The sequence below is a fragment of the Nannobrachium achirus genome (assembly GCF_963921795.1).
Source record: "Nannobrachium achirus genome assembly, chromosome: 14".
Classification (NCBI taxonomy): Eukaryota; Metazoa; Chordata; class Actinopteri; order Myctophiformes; family Myctophidae; genus Nannobrachium; species Nannobrachium achirus.
Window position 1 is genome coordinate 46,184,191 of NC_137821.1, and position 19,585 is coordinate 46,203,775.

The 19,585-nt window shown below is 42.3% G+C and overlaps 1 protein-coding gene across 3 annotated transcripts in view; it reads left to right on the forward strand.

The window, feature by feature from the left end:
* The window catches only part of LOC308298328 (H(+)/Cl(-) exchange transporter 5-like), a 96,456-nt gene that overhangs the window by 35,754 nt on the left and 41,117 nt on the right, over nucleotides 1-19,585 (forward strand). For all 3 annotated transcript variants that reach the window (XM_080741908.1, XM_080741907.1, XM_080741909.1), the window contains 9 exons: nucleotides 942-1,120; nucleotides 1,665-1,764; nucleotides 3,084-3,271; nucleotides 4,391-4,513; nucleotides 11,599-11,805; nucleotides 12,565-12,645; nucleotides 13,472-13,706; nucleotides 17,919-18,094; nucleotides 19,378-19,518. In XM_080741908.1, coding sequence (XP_080598034.1) covers nucleotides 942-1,120; nucleotides 1,665-1,764; nucleotides 3,084-3,271; nucleotides 4,391-4,513; nucleotides 11,599-11,805; nucleotides 12,565-12,645; nucleotides 13,472-13,706; nucleotides 17,919-18,094; nucleotides 19,378-19,518 — 1,430 coding nt within the window. The remainder of the gene's footprint in view (nucleotides 1-941; nucleotides 1,121-1,664; nucleotides 1,765-3,083; nucleotides 3,272-4,390; nucleotides 4,514-11,598; nucleotides 11,806-12,564; nucleotides 12,646-13,471; nucleotides 13,707-17,918; nucleotides 18,095-19,377; nucleotides 19,519-19,585) is intronic.

The following is a 19,585-nucleotide window of genomic DNA, read 5'->3' on the forward strand; positions in this document are numbered from 1 at the left end:
TGATTGTCGTGGACCAGCGTATGAAGTTCCTCCTGTTTGTCTTTCTCTGTAACAGTTCCTGTGCTTGTTAACCACTTATCCACTTAAGGCCTTATTTATATACTGAATCATATGAAATAGCATCTAACAAGCCTGTTTTTCAGCCGAAGAGATTTTGGTATAGGGGGGGAATAAAGGAGGGTGCCAAGTATGGATCCCTGGGGGACTCCAGAGACTCCCAACTACATGGTTTTGAAGTGGTCGCTGTGCTTAACAATAGATTACTGTATGCAGTCAAACGGGTGGTTTCTTCCTGAGCTCGGTCATGTGTTCTCACATGCACACTCCATCACTTGAGCTCTCTCACAAGCGGCATGTCGGTTAATTCTTTCGTGTTTGTGCGTGCCGGCGTGTTTGTGTGCATTTCGTGGGACTGTACCATACAAATATGTTTGTTGTGTGTGTGGTGCTGCTGCTATCGTAACTTACTTACTTTACTGGCCTTTATGCCGGCTGTAATGTAGGGCAGCAACAAAGGATCTCCTCTCCTCTCCTGTCTGTTCTGGGTCAGAGTCTTTGTAGAACCCCAGGTGTGATGCAGCAAGGTCTTCAGCTCTCCCTCCACGGTCGTCCTACGCCAGGTGTTCTTGCGTCGGCCTCTTTTTACGTTTTGTCGTCTGGTGTCCACTAGTGAAGGGCAGTTTGGGTGATGTTGTCCTGTAATCCCTAACGGTTTACAGGCCCGATCCATTTCCGTCGCCTTCTTGTAAGGAGGGTGGTAGCCGTGTTTTCCTGTTTAAACATGCAGGCTTAGAAGATGTTGGTTGGAGATGGTTTTGGTGCCAGGATATTCGCTGTATTTTCCGTAGGCTTTTGGTGTGGAAGGTTGACAGTTTGTGGAGATCATTTTGCTTTCGTAAGTCTAACTTTTCTCTCTCTCTCTCTCTGCGTCTCTGTCTCAGGATCTTCTTATGAGGAGCAGACCACCAGTACCAGGCCAGCCAGTATGAACGGTAACGGGACCGGCAGCAAGTGGGTGGACCCGCTTGAAGACCCCGTGCCCGGGGTGGGCACCTACGAGGACTTCAACACCATCGACTGGGTCAGGGAGAAGAGCAAGGACCGCGACAGACACAGAGAGGTACGGTAGTGTGTGTATGTGTGTGTGTTGGGATGGGGGGAGGGATATCAGGGGACAATATGAAAATGTAATGGTACAATTATTGTGACCAAAGGAATCTTTGGGTAGGAATCTTATATTGGTCACTTTGACATGTTCACACACACACACACACACACACACACACACACACACACACACACACACACACACACACACACACACACACATTCACACACACTGCTAAAATATGTACTGCTAAACTGAATACCAAATATGCACAACACAATAAAATGCCTAAACGATAAAGACATGTTCTTTTCCGCCTACTGCTCTCTTTGTTTCATTTTCCTCCTCATAATCGTTTCCTCCTCATCAATCTTCCTCTCTTCCTCCCTCTATCCATCTTCTCTTCTCTCTCCCTCCCCCATCCATCCATCACTCCATGCCCCGCGCAAAACCACCCTTACGTTCCATGCTTCCCTTCATCCCTCCGTCTTTCCCTCCACCTCTCTCCCTCCTCTCTCCCTGCCATCCCTCCATCCATCCATCCATCCTCCTCCAGATCACCAGTAAGAGCAGACAGTCTACGATGGCTCTGCTTCGCAGCGTCAGCGATGCCTTCTCTGGATGGCTTCTAATGCTGCTGGTGGGCCTCATGTCAGGTAACACACGCACGACACACGCACGCACACACGCACACAAGTACACACGCACACACTTGACACACAACCAGTGTGGCAGCTCAGATGTACATGTCAGTACTGACACATGTACAGTACACTAGAGGGCAGTATAACCACAGCAGAAACTTGTATCATTTGCTGTCTGTCAATAAATCCATACTAGTCCTAGTCTGACAAAAACAAAAGTCCACTTCCACTTCCTCCTGGGTGCTTCTGTGTTTATTTCTACTAACAACAACACTACATGTTTAGGGCAGTGGTGCCGACTGCAGAATCTATCTTGAGAGATTACTAGTCCGTACATGGATATGTCCGCACACAAGATATGCAGACTTTGAGTTATGTGCTCTGTATGCCTAGTTGATGTTTTGGAGAGGAGCGCCGCTTGTTTACCTATGGCATGCCCTGTAAACTGAGTGTAAAGGGACTCACTCTAGGGATCATGTGGTTAAATTGCACTTTAATTGATCCTGCTGGTGAAAATGTAGTCATTATGGCAGCCAAGATGCATAAAGACTGATAAAGGTCTATAAAAAGACAGAATGATCTGATTATACAGCAATCAGTACCTAAAGTACAGTTACAATTTAGCCGTTCCTTTATCTGGAGCGACTTATAAAGTGCAAGGACATACGGAAGGAAGTGTCGACAGGAGTGTTACAGAGTAACTGGGATAAGGAGTCAACAACAAACAAACCTAGCTTCTGTCTTTTGTTATAAGATGATGCATGATAACAGTATGCACATGATCATAATAATGTTGTGCACATCATCAATGTCTGGCCACCATTTGTTGCCTGGTCGGGAGATTTATGGCCACTCGCGGGTGTCCGGGAGCGGACTGTAATTCCCGTGAGACTCCGGGAGAGGTGGGATGTCTGCACATGTCTGCAGTTTTGTTGCGAGTTTGAAACGCTGAGGAAGGCCATTAGGCCGAAACGCGTCCGTTTCTCTAAATAGACTGCTGCTACTGTGCATGTTTAAATAAATAAATACTTTTAAAAGTCATTATTCAAGAGAGTGTGGATATTCCCTTCATTCTGAATTCTACTAGAATCTGCACCCAAAGAAACTACAGACCTCTCCACAAGACTCCAGCAGAGAGCGCGCCTTCTCCTAATGGTACTGAACCAGTTAGGAGTTCTATTGTTCTGCACATGTCTGCAAACATTGTGCACATGTAACATAGAAGCAGCTCTCAACCTCCCACTAGTACCGTAAGTCTGAAATATTACCTCTTGTTAATTCAGCCCTGGGTCTGACCCTCTCTCTCTCTCTCTCTCTCTCTCTCTCCACAGGTGCTCTGGCTGGCGGCATCGACATCTCTGCCCATTGGCTGACGGACATGAAGGAAGGGGTGTGTCTCAACGGCTTCTGGTTCAACCATGAGCACTGCTGCTGGACGTCCAACGAGACCACCTTCCAGGAGAGGGACAAGTGTCCCCAGTGGAAGAGCTGGGCCGAGCTCATAGCAGGGACCAGCGAGGTAAGACTATAGTGGCCCAGGAACGGTTGCCGGAACCGGTTTATCACACAGCTGGTATCTGGACTTCACGTCTGCTACACAATTAGGCCTACAATACCGGTGGTTCTCAGACTGGTAAATTTCAAGGACCCTCATAACTCTTGAGAGTGTACAAATGGAACCAAATGGACTTCAATTTGTACACTCTCAGAGTTACCCAGATGGTCCCTGTACCTCACTTTGAGAACCACTACAATAATATCTCCACTCTGATATCATTTCAAATTAATATAATTTTCTTTGTGAGCACACTCACAATCTATACTGTACTGATTGATGTTCAGCACAACACACAAAATGTTGCCCAGTGCTTGGGCTCCATCTAGTGGTGCAAAGATGTCACAACATTTCAAAGCACAGTGCTGTGTTGTACTGGACATAATAAATAATAACATTATTAATGTAAAGTGGGATCTGTGGTCCCTCAGGGGTCCTTGAGAGGGTCTCAGGGGGCCACTAGCTAAATGATTTATAGTGGTATCCAAATGGTCCCTTACCAAATGGAAACAAATGGACCCCACTCTCACGATGCGTTTTAACACCGGGCGACAGCCGGACGTATTTTACGGAAGTGCGTTATTTGTCAATGGGACCTGGCAACTACCGTCGATAGCAGGCGAAGAGGCGATAGTGGAAAAGTGGGCGGAGGAACGTTGTCCAAAAACATACACATATTTAATCTTTGGGGCGACATTGTCCGGCGATAACCGATCAAATTCATGTGTTGCTTTGTTTACCCAATGGAAGACGTACGGTAATGACAGCAGGAACTTCCACTAGGAGATTTTTACCGCCCAGAGTATATAGCCGCCCCGCTGTTAAAACGTAGGGTTAGAGTTATGGGTGTTCGTGGCCCTACAGCATACCAAACTGGGGGTCTTTTAAATCTTAAAGTTTAACCCTAACCACTGATCAAAGTGTGTGTGTGTGTGTGTGTGTGTGTGTGTGTGTGTGTGTGTGTGTGTGTGTGTGTGTGTGTGTGTGTGTGTGTGTGTGTGTGTGTGTGTGTGTGTGTGTGTGTGTGTGTGTGTGTGTGTGTGTGTGTGCGCGCGTGTGTGTGTGTCTCTCTCTCTCTTCCAGGGGCCGTTGGCCTACTTTCTAAACTACATGATGTTCGTGTTCTGGGCTCTGCTCTTCTCCTTCCTGGCCGTCATCCTGGTCAGAGCCTTCGCTCCGTACGCATGTGGTTCAGGAATACCTGAGGTGAGCTTTACGTCCACGTTAAACATGTCGTCACTGATGGGGCGGAAACCTTGTATCTCCAAAACAGTTTTTTTTGTATTATTATTTAGAAGAAAAAAAAAACATTAAAATAGCAGATCTACAAGCTCACACAACACATCGTGACCAGATCCTTGTATTAGAGAGTTCTGCTAAGGCGGCGTCAGAAACGGCGACGGTCACGTGGTTCGTGTAACTCGAAATGTCACTATTTCCCTCATATACTCCAATGAATTCTGTAAACTTTGTCACTATTCGCCAATAGAAGTCAATGTAGAAGACCTGGCCCCATGAAGTGAACGGAGATGACACATCTCTCCTCCTTGAATGGCTCTGATCGTGAGGCGTTCTGTCCATTGGTTATATACAGTATACGTATATTTAAACAATGACAAATATTTAGTATTCACTTTTTTTTCATTTCCCGAAAAGTAGCGGTTTTGGACATATCGAGTTTCTGCTTGACATCATTGATAATCCAAATCACACTACGAATAACAATGTCCACATTTAGTGGAGGCTCTAAGACACATTTTACTTCAAGTCATGATGCAAAGGTCCCCTTTGGTATGGAAGTACCTTAGGGCCATAGGAAAGAATTTATCCAAAGAGACAAGTTAGATCACCCTTCATTTTCTTTTTATAGCCATTTTAAAAATGGCCACCAACAATAAACCACTATTACACCAGACCCCATATCTTTGCTTCTGTTAGAGCTATAATAATAATATTGGTGTCAAAGTGTACATTTTTAGGGTCTAGGAATTCAATTAAATAGGTTTCAAAGCAAAAAAAACAATACTTCACTAATTAACATGACAGTGGGGGGTAAAATATGCAAATTTCATGAAAAATAGCACGTTTTAACAGGGTAACCTACCCCCCCAACCCTCCCCCAAAACGTTGATTCACTTTTCCTTTGGTATGGAAGTACCTTAGGGCCATAGGAAACAATTTATCCAAAGAGACAATTTAGATCACCCTTCATTTTCTATCTATAGCCATTTAAAAAATGGCCGCCAACAATAAACCACTAATACACCAGACCCCAGCTTTGCTTCTGTTAGAGCTATAAATAATAATATTGGTGTCAAAGTGTAAATTTCTGGGGTCTAGGAATTCAACTAAACAGGTTTCAATGCAAAAAAAACAATACTTCACTAATTAACATGACAGCGGGGGGTAAGATATGCACATTTCATGAAAAATAGCACGTTTTAACAGGGTAACCTACCCCCCCACCCCTCCCCCTAAACTTTGATTCACCTTTCCTTTGGTATGGAAGTACCTTAGGGCCATAGGAAACGATTTATCCAAAGAGACAATTTAGATCACCCTTCATTTTCTATCTATAGCCATTTTAAAAATGGCCGCCAACAATAAACCACTATTACACCAGACCCCAACTTTGCTTCTGTTAGAGCTATAATAATAATATTGGTGTCAAAGTGTACATTTTTGGGGTCTAGGAATTCAACTAAACAGGTTTCAATGCAAAAAACCCAATACTTCACTAATTAACATGACAGCGGGGGGTAAAATATGCAAATTTCATGAAAAAAGAATATGTTTTAACAGGGTAACTTACCCCCCCACCCCTCCCCCTAAACTTTGATTTACCTTTCCTTTGTTATGGAAGTACCTTGTGGCCATAGGAAACAATTTATCCAAAGAGACAATTTAGATCACCCTTCATTTTCTATCTATAGCCATTTAAAAAATGGCCACGAACAATAAACCACTATTACACCAGACCCCAACTTTGCTTCTGTTAGAGCTATAATAATAATATTGGTGTCAAAGTGTACATTTTTAGGGTCTAGGAATTCAACTAAACAGGTTTCAATGCAAAAAACCCAATACTTCATTAATTAACAGGACAGCGGAGGGTAAAATATGCATATTTCATGAAAAAAATAATATGTTTTAACAGGGTAACTTACCCCCCACCCCTCCCCCTAAACTTTGATTTACTTTTCCTTTGGTATGGAAGTACCTTAGGGCCATAGGAAAAAACAAATCCAAAGAGACAAGTTAGATCACCCTTCATTTTCTATTTATAGCCATTTTAAAAATGGCCGACGACAATAAACCACCATTACACCAGAACCCATAGCTACAATAATACAGTCTGTCTTGCACTTCCAATGGAGCTTATCACTGCTTGGTGGCATGTGATCAAAGTAGCTTCCTTTGTGAAGGAAGAGGGAGAGTCGAGCATTAGGACACAGTCCTAATGTCATCCCCGGAAACGGGAGAGTTTTTTCTGCTGGTGTTTCAGTCCGAGTGTATCAAAGGGTGCGTTCGGAAATGTGCACTGGGTCTGGTTAGGGTTAGTTTTAGGCATAGTTTTACTGTGGTTAGGGTTAGGGTTAGGGTTGGGTTTAGGCATAGTTTTACTGAGGTTAGGGTTAGGATTAGGGTTAGGTTGGGTTTAGGCACTCACTACACTGAGCACACACCCGGTGCGCATTTCCGAACGCACCCTTTGATACGCTCGGACTGAAACACCAGCAGAAAACACTCTCCCCCCCGGAAACACCATACAGCTTCTGGAGAGATTTCTGGAGAATGGGTGTGTGGGTGGAGATCATTTCAGTGGTGGGGCTAGGGCCAGAGAGCAGCTGAAGAGGTAAGGTGAGTTCTGGCAAGGACTGCCGCACGGACTGTCTTCTTGCCCTTGCCAAAGGCTGTGTTGCTCCCCATTAAAGCATGGAATGCTGGCAGTGCCATTGCCTTGGATGGTCCAAGACTGTGAGCAATGGCATGTGCTGGAATATACCTGGTAAGGGAAAAATTATCCAAAAGGAGGGGAATATCATAGACAAATTCGCTTCAGTCTGGGAGAACACCAGATCCCATCAGTCATTGATAAGCCGGTGATGAGCCTTGGAAATGTCTTCAACCGCACTCTGAATGACAGAGATTCCATCAAGGCAACCAGTGCTGACCTGGAGGGGGCTCCCTGGAAGATTCAAGGCCTGTGTTTACCAGCATGAAATGCACCCAGAAATCCTCTGGCCTCTACTCATCTATGATGGCTGAATGAAGATTGCTGGGATTGCCACGCAGCCTAAGCAAAATCAGGCTGTACAGGAAGACCAATAAACTCAGGCTCTGTTTCAGCTCAGTCAGGGAGGAGTTTGTGGCACGGGCACAGGAATATCTGCAGTACACATCCTGAGCACACAGGTACCGTACATATCCTGAACATATCCTGAGCAGCTGCTCCAAGGCGCTGGGTGTGGCCTGAGGGCCGGTTTCTATTGAGGAACGACCAGGTCCTGAAATCCATCGCTTAAGCAATCAGCAAGGGCATCAAGGGCATCCAATACTCCCAAGCCACAGCTAAGGCCGTTCACTGTGTCAAGGAAGGGAAAAGGCCAGAGAAAACACCAAAGAACTGCTCTGCTGGTTTGCTCTCCACAGCCCGAGTGATGACAGTTGACCTGGAGAGGCAGCTGAAAATTCCACCACACATCTCCCTGTCCAGATTGAGACCTGAGATCTAGCAGTCTGGAATTTGCCAGTCACTCCCTAAGCACAGCTACGCCACTGTGCATAACAGTTGCCAACAAAGAAGAGCCATAGGCAACAATGTGGATGCAGCAGAAAAAGCCTCCAGATTAAGAGGGGAGAACAGTGGGGACAGAAGCATGCCACTGGGATACATAACAAGGTCTGATCAGCTTCAGTCCGGTCACCTGAGGAGGCTGACTCTTGCAGGACCCAAAACACCCAGTGACTCAAGGAAACAACACTGATGATGTGTCCAAGTTTGCATCAATAAATGATTTGTTAACTGTTAATGAAATGTGATTAATTATTTCACCTCCATTTTGAAGGTAATGAGAAAACTATTGTTTTTTTGTTGTCTTGAAACCAATTTAATTGGATTATTTTACCCCAGAAATGATATCTCTATCAGAAGCAAAGATATAGGCTGTGTTGTATTTCTCTAAGTGTAAATGATGGCTGCCATTTTTAAAAAACGTGTATATTTCAGAAATGAAGGGTGATCTAATCTCTTTGGATAATTTCTTTCCTATTACCCTAAGGTAGCCTACTTCATTGCCAAAGGGGGAGAAAAAGGAACATTACCCTGTTAAAACTCATTTTTCTTTGCATATTTTACTCCTGTTGAAACTATTGTTGTTTTCATTGAAATCTATTGAATTGGATTAATAGACCCCAAAAATGTACACCTTGACACTAATATTAGTATCATAGCTTTAACAGAAGGAAATATATTGGTTCTGCTCTATTGTTTTGAATTGTGGCGGCCATTTAAAAAATGGCTGGATAAAAAAAAGAAGGGTGATCCAACTTGTCTCTTTGGATTTATTTTTTACTATTCCGTACCAAAGGAAAAGTGAATCAAAGTTTAGGGGGAGGGGTGGGGTAAGTTACCCTGTTAAAACATATTTTTTTCATGAAATTTGCATATTTTACCCCTCGCTGTCATGTTAATTAGTGAAGTATTGGGTTTTTTGCATTGAAACCTGTTTAGTTGAATTTCTAGACCCCAAAAATGTACACTTTGACACCAATATTATTATTATAGCTCTAACAGAAGCAAAGTTGGGGTCTGGTGTAATAGTGGTTTATTGTTGGCGACCATTTTTAAAATGGCTATAGATAGAAAATGAAGGGTGATCTAAATTGTCTCTTTGGATAAATTGTTTCCTATGGCCACAAGGTACTTCCATACCAAAGGAAAATTTAATCAAAGTTTAGGGGGAGGGGTGGGGGGGTAAGTTACCCTGTTAAAACGTATTCTTTTTCATGAAATGTGCATATTTTACCTCCCGCTGTCATGTTAATTAGTAAAATATTTTTTTTTTGCATTGAAACCTGTTTAGTTGAATTCATAGACCCCAAAAATGTACACTTTGACACCAATATTATTATTATAGCTCTAACAGAAGCAAAGTTGGGGTCTGGTGTAATAGTGGTTTATTGTTGGCGACCATTTTTAAAATGGCTATAGATAGAAAATGAAGGGTGATCTAAATTGTCTCTTTGGATAAATTGTTTCCTATGGCCCTAAGGTACTTCCATACCAAAGGAAAAGTGAATCAAAGTTTACGGGGAGGGGTGGGGCGGTAAGTTACCCTGTTAAAACGTGTTATTTTTCATGAAATTTGCATATGTTACCCCCCGCTGCCATGTTAATTAGTGACGTATTGTTTTTTTTGCATTGAGACCTGTTTAGTTGAATTCCTAGACCCCAAAAATGTACACTTTGACACCAATATTATTATTATAGCTCTAACAGAAGCAAAGATATGGGGTCTGGTGTATTGGGGATTATTGTCGGCGGCCATTTTTAAAATGGCTATAAATAGAAAATGAAGGGTGATCTAAATTGTCTCTTTGGATAAATTCTTTCCTATGGCCCTAAGGTACTTCCATACCAAAGGGGACCTTTGCATCATGACTTGAAGTTAACAGCTTATTTTTCGGGCTTAGAGCCTCCACTAATTATTTATTCAGCAAATCTTAACATCAGTGTTCCCCTAATTGTATTTCATGTGTATCTCAGTTCTCGTCGTGTCATTTTACAGAGGAGTATTCTATTCTCAGTGCTAATGTTGTAAGAGTTGCCTGGCAGCTCAACCAGTGCACAGACCACATGCTCCTACTGTATATAAGAAGCACGCACACGCACGCACGCACGCACGCACGCACGCACGCACACACGCACGAACTCTCTGCCTGAGGTCTGTTAATGTTATTAACCCATTTAGGCCTAGAATTAGAAGGATTCAAAAGACACTTATAGAATCGGGTCAAAATTCTAATGTTCACGACTTTTCAAAAATAGCAGATCTACGAGCTCGCAGCGCGGCACTCGGTGCCGCGCTGTGAGCTTGTATATCTGCTATTTTTCAATAGTTAAAGCATAAAATAATGATACACAAAATGTGTACCCGTTCTAAATGGGTTAAATACTTCATAGATGTTCTATTCTGCTCCTCAGAATTTCGGGTCTGTTGTTTGCTAACGCTAAGCCGGGGTAAAAGCCACACTCACTGCCACAGGAGGAAACGGTTTGGGGATGTTTGCTGTTGCTTAATACTTTAGTGTCTTGTGTTTTTTTCTAATCCACTGTCATGGGGGCCATATTTCGAAATCCGTATCAAATCGCTTCCAGGCTCTCTCTGCTGAGGTCTACGTTTTTATTGTTGTTATTCTAAAACAATTCTTTTTAGCTTTTGTAGCTTCCTGAAGGCATATTAAAAAGATTGAGGCATTACTCTGTTCATTCCCTCACTTCAAATGAGGTCTCAGTGATGGATTTATCTGATTATTAGACCATGGCTGGATGTTTTTATTCACTGTGCCTTGGCCCATTATCATAATGTCTTCTAAATCCTAACAACTTTCTGAAAATGTTGCTATATATGGTTGCTGTCGGGAAGAAACCTCATATTATCTTTGTGATTTTTGGTAAATGATTGCCCTACTTCAAGGGTCTTCAACAGGCGGTCCGGGACCCCTAGGGGGTCCTCAGTACAGGGGTTCCTCCAATTCTTTGTGTGATAGAAACCTTTTTCTCCTTTTTTATATTAACCACTTGAACCCTAGTGTCCATATTCTGAGAACTTTAGCCAAAAATAGCAGATCTACAAGCTTGTAGATCCGCTATTTTCAGCAAAGAGGTTTTGTAGAGGGGAAAAAGAGCAGACCCAAGTACAGAGTGAAAGGTCAAGTTTATTAAGTATTGACGGTTCAAGTGGTTAAATATCTGAAAACACAAATTGACATGAATCCAACATACACTGATGATTGTGCTGTCAAACAATAAAACTATATGGAATCTATGAACAGGTTGTGGGGGGGGTCCCTGCTTCATCTCTCTCTCAACTAAGGGGTCCATGACCTGAAAACGTTGAAGACCCCTGTCCTCCTACATCATCACACAAAAGCATCTAAAGTAGCAGATCTACAAGCTTGAAACGACGCGCTTCGAGCTTGTAGATCTGCTACTTTTGAATCTGAAATCCTCTCTCTTCCTCTTCTCATCTTCTCTCCCTCGTCCCTCTGCTTTTCCTCCGCTGCAGATCAAGACCATCCTGAGTGGGTTCATAATCCGGGGTTACCTGGGGAAGTGGACTCTGATCATCAAGACCATCACCCTGGTGCTGGCCGTGTCGTCTGGTCTCAGCCTGGGCAAGGAGGGCCCGCTGGTCCACGTGGCCTGCTGCTGCGCCAACATCCTGTGCCACCTCTTCACCAAGTACCGCAAGAACGAAGCCAAGAGGAGAGAGGTGAGGGGAGCCAGCGGAGGATGGATGGATGGATGGATAGATAGATAGATAGATACAGTAGATAGATAGATACAGTAGATAGATAGATACAGTAGATAGATACAGTAGATAGATAGATACAGTAGATAGATAGATACAGTAGATAGATAGATAGATAGATAGATAGATAGATGGATACCTTTATTATGCCTAGGGGGAAAATCAGGCATCCAGAGGATTTAATGCAGAACGCACTGTAGAACACTGTTAAAACCAGTAAAGGATCTGTGTCATTTCCGATTTTTAAAAAAGCAAATATTTTTTTGGCTATTCAAAAATAGCAGATCTACAAGCTCATGTGTTTGTAGACCTGCTATTTTTTGAAAAGTCTTGAAGGTTTATACAAATGTTTGAATGTATATAAACTATATATTTTTTAAGGGAACATTTTGAACTCAAATCTTTTGCTTCTGGGAGGATCCCCGGAACATAATATTTTGAGATGAGGGTCGGCGGCCAAATACATATCATTTTGGGGGTCCTTGACACGAAATGATTTGAGCATCCACTAATATAGCAACATATGTTCTTGATGCCACTGCCTCCAACCACTACTGTACTCACTATTATTGTATTTGATAAACCACCCTACTATTAAAGATTGGACCTAAAATAAGGTTTTATTAATTGAATTAAGTTCCCGATAAGTTAATGTCCATTTTATGTGATTACATAATGATTAAATGATATTTTTTATTGTTTGGTGTTGTGATGTCATAGGTTCTATCAGCAGCAGCAGCGGTGGGTGTGTCCGTGGCCTTTGGAGCACCAATAGGAGGAGTTCTCTTCAGCCTGGAGGAGGTACTACTGACGCTAGCAGCCTGTTGCTAGCTTTATAGCTGCACGTTTGGTTTCAAATATTGATGGGACGATATAAAAACTACATGCCACTATTGTTGTGGCAAAAATATTTGCGATTAAAGATGTTATCGCGATAATGAAAATGTACTCAATTATTTTTACTTTTGTTAACCGGTTCATCCCCCAGCATCTCTATTCTGGGGGGAACAGTAGTTCTCTTGAAAATAGACGATTTACAAGCGATGCGACACATTGTAAGCTTGTAGATCTGCTATTCTCAAAAGGTTTTCATATAAACTTGTGAATTGGGACATTCTGCATAATGAGTACTTTCTACTTTTGGTACCTTCAAGTTTTGATGCCAATACTTTTGTACTTTAACTCCACTACATTTTGAATTCCGTACTCGTACTTCTACTTGTAACAGAGTACTTCTTCATTGCAGTATTGATACTTTTACAGTCAACTTTTTCATTGTAGGGCCGACACTTTGTTTACATCCTAGTCTATAGACTAGAATGTAAACAAAGTGTCGGTCTGACAATGGCCAAAATGATTATTTTATCATTATTTTACGCTTTTTGTGGTCATTTTTGAATAGAAACACATATATGAAGCTTATTTTTTTATAAAATATTTTCGAAACATTATTTTTATTTTAGCGTCCGTTTTTCAAGAAAAAGTTGACTATAGCTCCTTTAAGTAAACGAAAATGTAGCACTTTTTCCACCACTGTCTTATCTGAGACTCTCTCACCCTCTCTATCCCTCTCCCTCTCTCCCTCTCTCTCCCCCTCTCTATCCCTCCCTCTCTCTCCCTCTCCCAGGTGAGCTACTACTTCCCGCTGAAGACGCTGTGGCGGTCCTTCTTCGCCGCCCTGGTGGCGGCCTTCACGCTGCGCTCCATCAACCCGTTCGGTAACAGCCGCCTGGTGCTGTTCTACGTGGAGTTCCATGCTCCCTGGCACCTGCTGGAGCTGGGCCCCTTCATCCTGCTGGGCATCTTCGGAGGCCTCTGGGGGGCGCTGTTCATCAAGGCCAACATCGCCTGGTGCAGGAGACGTGAGTACAGAGAGAGAGAGAGAGATGCATTACAATGTCTACATCAGGGGTTTTCAAAGTGGGTGACGGGGCATAATTTGATAATATTTGGAATTCATTTGGACACTTGAAAAAATATTTAATATCATTTTAAACTTGAAGTACAAAATTATTTTCAGTCAGTTCTAACCAAAATGGCTATTATCTCAACGTTTTCCTCACAACATAATCACTAAAATATCGTCACTGTCGGGCAGAAACCTCGTATCTCCAAGTTTCAAATGTGTAGGCTACTGTCGCACAAAAGTAGTGAAAACAGCCAATCTACAAGCATCTGCTGTTTTCACTAGTTTAGTACATTTTATAGATGATAAATACAAAACGAACAGTTTTGGACATACAAGGTTTCCACCCGACAACGACGATATGCTATAAATATATAAGGTGCTGGGAGTGAAAATTATAATCTAGGGGTGCCTCGGATTAAATAATATTTATGGGGTGCCCTGAGACAAAAAAGTTTGGGAACGCCTTGTCTACATCACTGGTTCCCAAACTGGGGATCCGTCCAAATTATTTTAGGAGGGGGTCCCCAGATGATTAGCTTAAAGGAGTAGTTAGCCCCCCAAAATATTTTTTTTTTCTTCTATTGATTACTCACACCATGGAGACTTGAGTTCAATAATATATTTTTGTATTTGTCGCATTTCTAAGAAAATAATGTGATTATAGTAAATGTACGCCCATTGATTGGATGGGGAACCAATGGGTTACATTATTGTAATAAATGTTTTGTCTTAGGAATGTGACAAAAAAACTAAAAATATTATTAAACTCAAGTCTCCATCCATGGCATGAGTAATCAATAGAAAATAAGTAATTTTGTGTGGAACTACTCCTTTAACTTTGACATAACGGGACCATTTGATTCCATTTGTACACTGTCAAAGTTACAGACTTGTAATTTAGACCCCCATAAAGGAGTCCCTGAAATCCACTTTGAGAACCACTGGTCTACATCACAGCTTCCCAAACTGGGAGTCGGTCCAAATTATTTTAGGGGGTCCCCAGATGATTCGCACAATGTGCAACATTGTTTTTCTCACTTAACAGTAAACAAACAGTATAAGTGTATAGAGTGTATCTGTACACTTCTAAAGTACCCTTTTTAATACCAAAAGAGCCAAATTGTCAAATATCACATAAGAAAGAGGCAACTAACATTGTGAAGTACTTGTACGTTTATTTGTAGCACCACATTGAAAATAAAAACAACATACCTAAAGAAAAGAAATCACTAATAATTGAATTTGATATAGGAAGAATGGCAAAGTGATATCTGTCTAATTTTTGTTTTTGTTTTGGGGCTTTTCTGTCTTTATTTGGATAGCAGTAGTGGAGAGTGACAAGAAACAGGCAGAGAGAGACAGGGAGTGACATGCAGCAAAGGCTTGGGAATCGAACCCGCGACACGCTGTCGGGCTGCATTAGAGCCTTCATACGTGGTTGCGCCGTAACCATCGGCCATCGGCCCCCGATATCTGTTACATGTCTCTGTATATTCTCTCATCTCTGTCTCTCTGGTCTTTCTCTCTGTCCATTCTCTCTTCCTCTCCCTTTCTAGTCGTCCTCCGTTGCTGTTCTCCCACTTATCGGAGTCCACTGTTGTCTACGTGTTGGCTACGTCTCCCCCCTTTCTCTGAATCTCTCTCGTCTCCCTCTCTTAAAAAATGGAGCGTTTTAGAGTTGACCGGGCTTCATAAAGTTTACCTAATTAAATTATAACGAATAAAGACAGTTGTTTGACGCAGACCAGAAGCCCTGTAACGGCAGACCGTGTTCTATGATATGTTCTGTCAACAGCAATCAGGATTAACAAAACCACGCAGGCCGCAGTGCCGACAACATTAATGCATTACATGAAATACTAGCCCTGGTAATATTGGATAATTACAGCACTAGATATTAACCCATTTAGAACGGGTACACATTATTGCGCATCATTATTGAATGCTTTAACTATTGAAAAATAGCAGATATACAAGCTCACGGTGCCGCTCTGCAAGCTTGTAGATCTGCTGTTTTTTTTAATCGTAAAAATGTGTATTTTGACCCGATTCTATAAGTGTCTTTTGAATCCTTCTAAGGTTTTTTGAAAAACCCTATGTTTCTATGTCAGCAATCTGGCCAGCCATCGTCAAAGAAAAGGTCCTTTTGTCTGTTCTTGAGAGACTACTATGTCAGTGGTTCTCAAACCTTTTCATGTGAAGGACCCCCAAAATTATATGTATTTGGCCACGGACCCCCATCTCAAAATATTTAGTTCCAGGGACCCCCCCCAACAGCAAAATTTGAGTTACAAACGTTTGCTTAAAAAATACATATATTCAAAGATTTGCACACATTTTCACGACTTTTTCAAAAATAGCAGATCTACAAGCTCGCAGCGCGGCACTCGGTGCCGCGCTGTGAGCTTGTATATCTGCTATTTTTCACTGGTTAAAGCACTCAATAATTCTAGGCCTAAATGGGTTAAAAACAAATAACGTGAGGCGTGGAGGAGAAGACATTGCTTGGTGAAAGGGAGACACCATTGCAGTCGACCGTTTACTAGGCCTGGGCGCGGTGACAAGATTATTCTCCGTAACTTGTCATTGTGCTGCGTTTTGAGCGGTGGCGCTCAACGTCACGATGAGGAGTGACACGAGGATTGTTTCTGCACATTGTCCTCGGCTCCGTTTCACGCAGACACCCGACATTTACCTTTTTGCTTTCTCATTTGTCGCAGATGGATTCCACTTTTTAATCTCTTCTCTCTTTGTCCTCGTCCTCTTTCGGATTATCCTTCCCTCTCGCTTCGTTTCTCCATTCCCCAGACTCTCTCACGCTCTCACGTATCGTCGCTGTCACTCCTTGACCGTAGAACAATAGAGTTGTTTTTCAATTGCTGCATGTACTGTAGGCCCTATTTGTAGTATGTGTCATTGTTGTTTCTCCTGCTGTGTTGTATATAGGCCTCTCACAATTTTTACATAATCGCTTAATCGCAGTTATTTGACATAATCGCAATTATTTTGTCATAATCGTTTCCATGTTGGAAAATGTAATATATTTTCAAACATTTTCAAAAATAGTGGAAATAGCAGATCTAGATGTGAGCTTGTAGATCTGCTATTTCCACTATCAATGTTCTTTTTAAAGTATAAGGTTGTCAGTCATTTCTTTGTATATTTAGGTCATGTGTCGTATCTGCCATGTGCAACTTCAAAGCCTAAAAGCCAAACAGAAATGTAATTGTCAACGACAAAATCACAATTAAATCGTTAATCGCAATTATTGGAGTGTAAATGTAAAGTGACGTAATCATGACAGCCCTAGTTGTATAGCCCAGGGGTTCCCAAACCTTTTTGTCTCAGGGCACCCCATCAATATTTTTTTTAATCCGAGGCACCCCTACATTATAATTTTCACTCCCAGCACCTTATATTTATAGCATATCGTCGTTGTCGGGTGGAAACCTTGTATGTCCAAAACCGTTTGTTTTGTATTTTTCATCTATAAAATGTGCTAAACTAGTGAAAACAGCAGATCTACAAGCACACAAGGCCTCGCATCGCGAGGCGTTGTGTGCTTGTAGATCGGCTGTTTTCACTAGTGTTGTCCGACAGTCTTGTATAATGAAGCAGGGCTTTGCTTTACCAAAAGACATAAATATTTGAAACTTGGAGATACAAGGTTTCTGCCCGACAGTTACGATATTTTAGTAATTATGTTGCGAGGAAAACGTTGAGATAATAGCCATTTTGGTTAGAACTGACTGAAAATAACTTTGTTCTTCAAGTTTAAAATGATACTAGGTGGGGTTGGCAATAGGGCCTCTCTGTGGTGAGTTTGCATGTTCTCCCCGTGTCTCCTTGGGCATAGGCCCTCACACAAAAACATGCAGTAGTCCTGGTTTCTATACTACCTCCCCCTAGCCAGCCGGGTGCTCCCCAATGTCCCCTGGCGCGGCAGGGGGAGAGCGGAAACCAGGACTACAGGTTAGGTAGTCACCGGGTGAGAAAAAATGGGTTGCAAAAACCGTGGGATAAAAAACATAAAAATAAAATAAAAAAATGATACTAAATATTTTTTCAAGTGTCCAAATAAATTCCAAATATTATCAAATTATCTCGTGGCACCCCTGGTATAGCCCTTTGAGTGACAAATGACGCCCTCTTGCTCCCCCCTCAGGTAAGACCACCCGTCTGGGCCACTACCCCATCGTGGAGGTTCTGGTGGTGGCCGGCTTCACCGCCCTGGTGTCCTTCCCTAACAGCTACACCCGGATGAGCGGAGCAGAGCTCATCTCTGAGCTGTTCAACGACTGCTCCCTGCTGGACTCCTCACAGCTCTGTGGATACAAACAGGTGGGTGTTTGGTGCAGTGGTTTACAAAGTGTGGACCCCCAGGGTCACTGACGAAAACTAAATAAAAGTGAAATAAAAACTAAGCTATGATGATTAAAACAAATGAAAACTAGAACTGCGCTCTGTCGAGGTGCCGGCTTGCGCGTCATGCACAAGCAGGCCACACATGGCACTACAATACTTGTGTGCAAGCAGAGTGCGCCACGAGGTAGGAATGCACGATTTTGGGAAAATATCTAATTGCGATTTTTCGGACTAATATTGCGATTGCAATTTTATTCGCGATATTTATATATTTATTTTAAGGTCGGATAAGTGATAGTTTTTTGGTTAAAACAAAACGTTTCTTTTTTTGTTAAAAGGTTGATAAAATAAATTATTTTAACCAAATAAAATCACTTCACTACCTTAAGTCAAGCTTCTGAAGCTTCTGTTGAATATTTATTGAGTAATATGTTTAAAAAGAACTTGATTATTAATAACTAGGCAAATTGGCAATTATGCAAATGGTTTGATTCAGTTCAGTTATATTTTCAAAAGATTCCCTTGTATTTTGCTTATTAGCAATATAAAACGTTTTTATACTCAGAAAGATCTCAGTAATGGTATTGTCTGCCTCTCATTATTGTCAAGGAAGAAAGTACCGTATGTCGTTGCCTTGCTTTCATCAAGGCAAAACAATACACCCTAAGACACACCATAAGTTTCACATGTGTGCAGGGGGCGGAGGAGGGGAGCCACCGTCACACAGAAATCACTTTTGCGATTATTATGCACCTTGCGATTCGCTAATTGCGTGGTTCCAAATCACGATTTCGGTTTAAAAACGATTAATTGTGCAGCCCTACCACGAGGTGTGCACTGCTGGCCTCATTGGATGTTAATGAAGACATTACCAAGAACGCTCTTATATACAAAACTCTGCTGACATCACCATTGGTATCACCAGGAATGCTGGTCATTGGCTGTAGGGAGACACCTATACATTCCCAGAATCCCAGCCGTTTCAGGGCTACGGTCTTCAAAAAAGTCGGACACCTACATACATACCCAACCGAGTACAGTACTTGCACGTTCTGCTTGTGGAAGTAACTAGACTAAAATGTAGAACTAAAAGACAAGTGATTTTATGTTTGTGTGTGAGTGTGTAACCTGAATTAATTAGTGTTGATCTATTTTAGCTTGACTTGCAAACCAAATGTAATTTTGAAATATATCTTGTATCTTCCTCTCACTACCCAGGCTATACTATGTCTGTGTCTCTCTGTTTCTCTCCCTCTCAGCCTGCTAACCTATCAGAGACGGGCGTGGGCAACACGCTGGCAGACAGACCAGCGGGTCAGGGTCTCTACACAGCGCTGTGGCAGCTGTCTCTGGCTCTGCTGTTCAAGATGGCCGTCACTGTGGTGACCTTCGGCATGAAGGTACGCTCCCCGTGGGGGGGTGTTTCTGCTCTCTCATGCAGAGGTTCTCAAGCTGTGTAATTTAAAT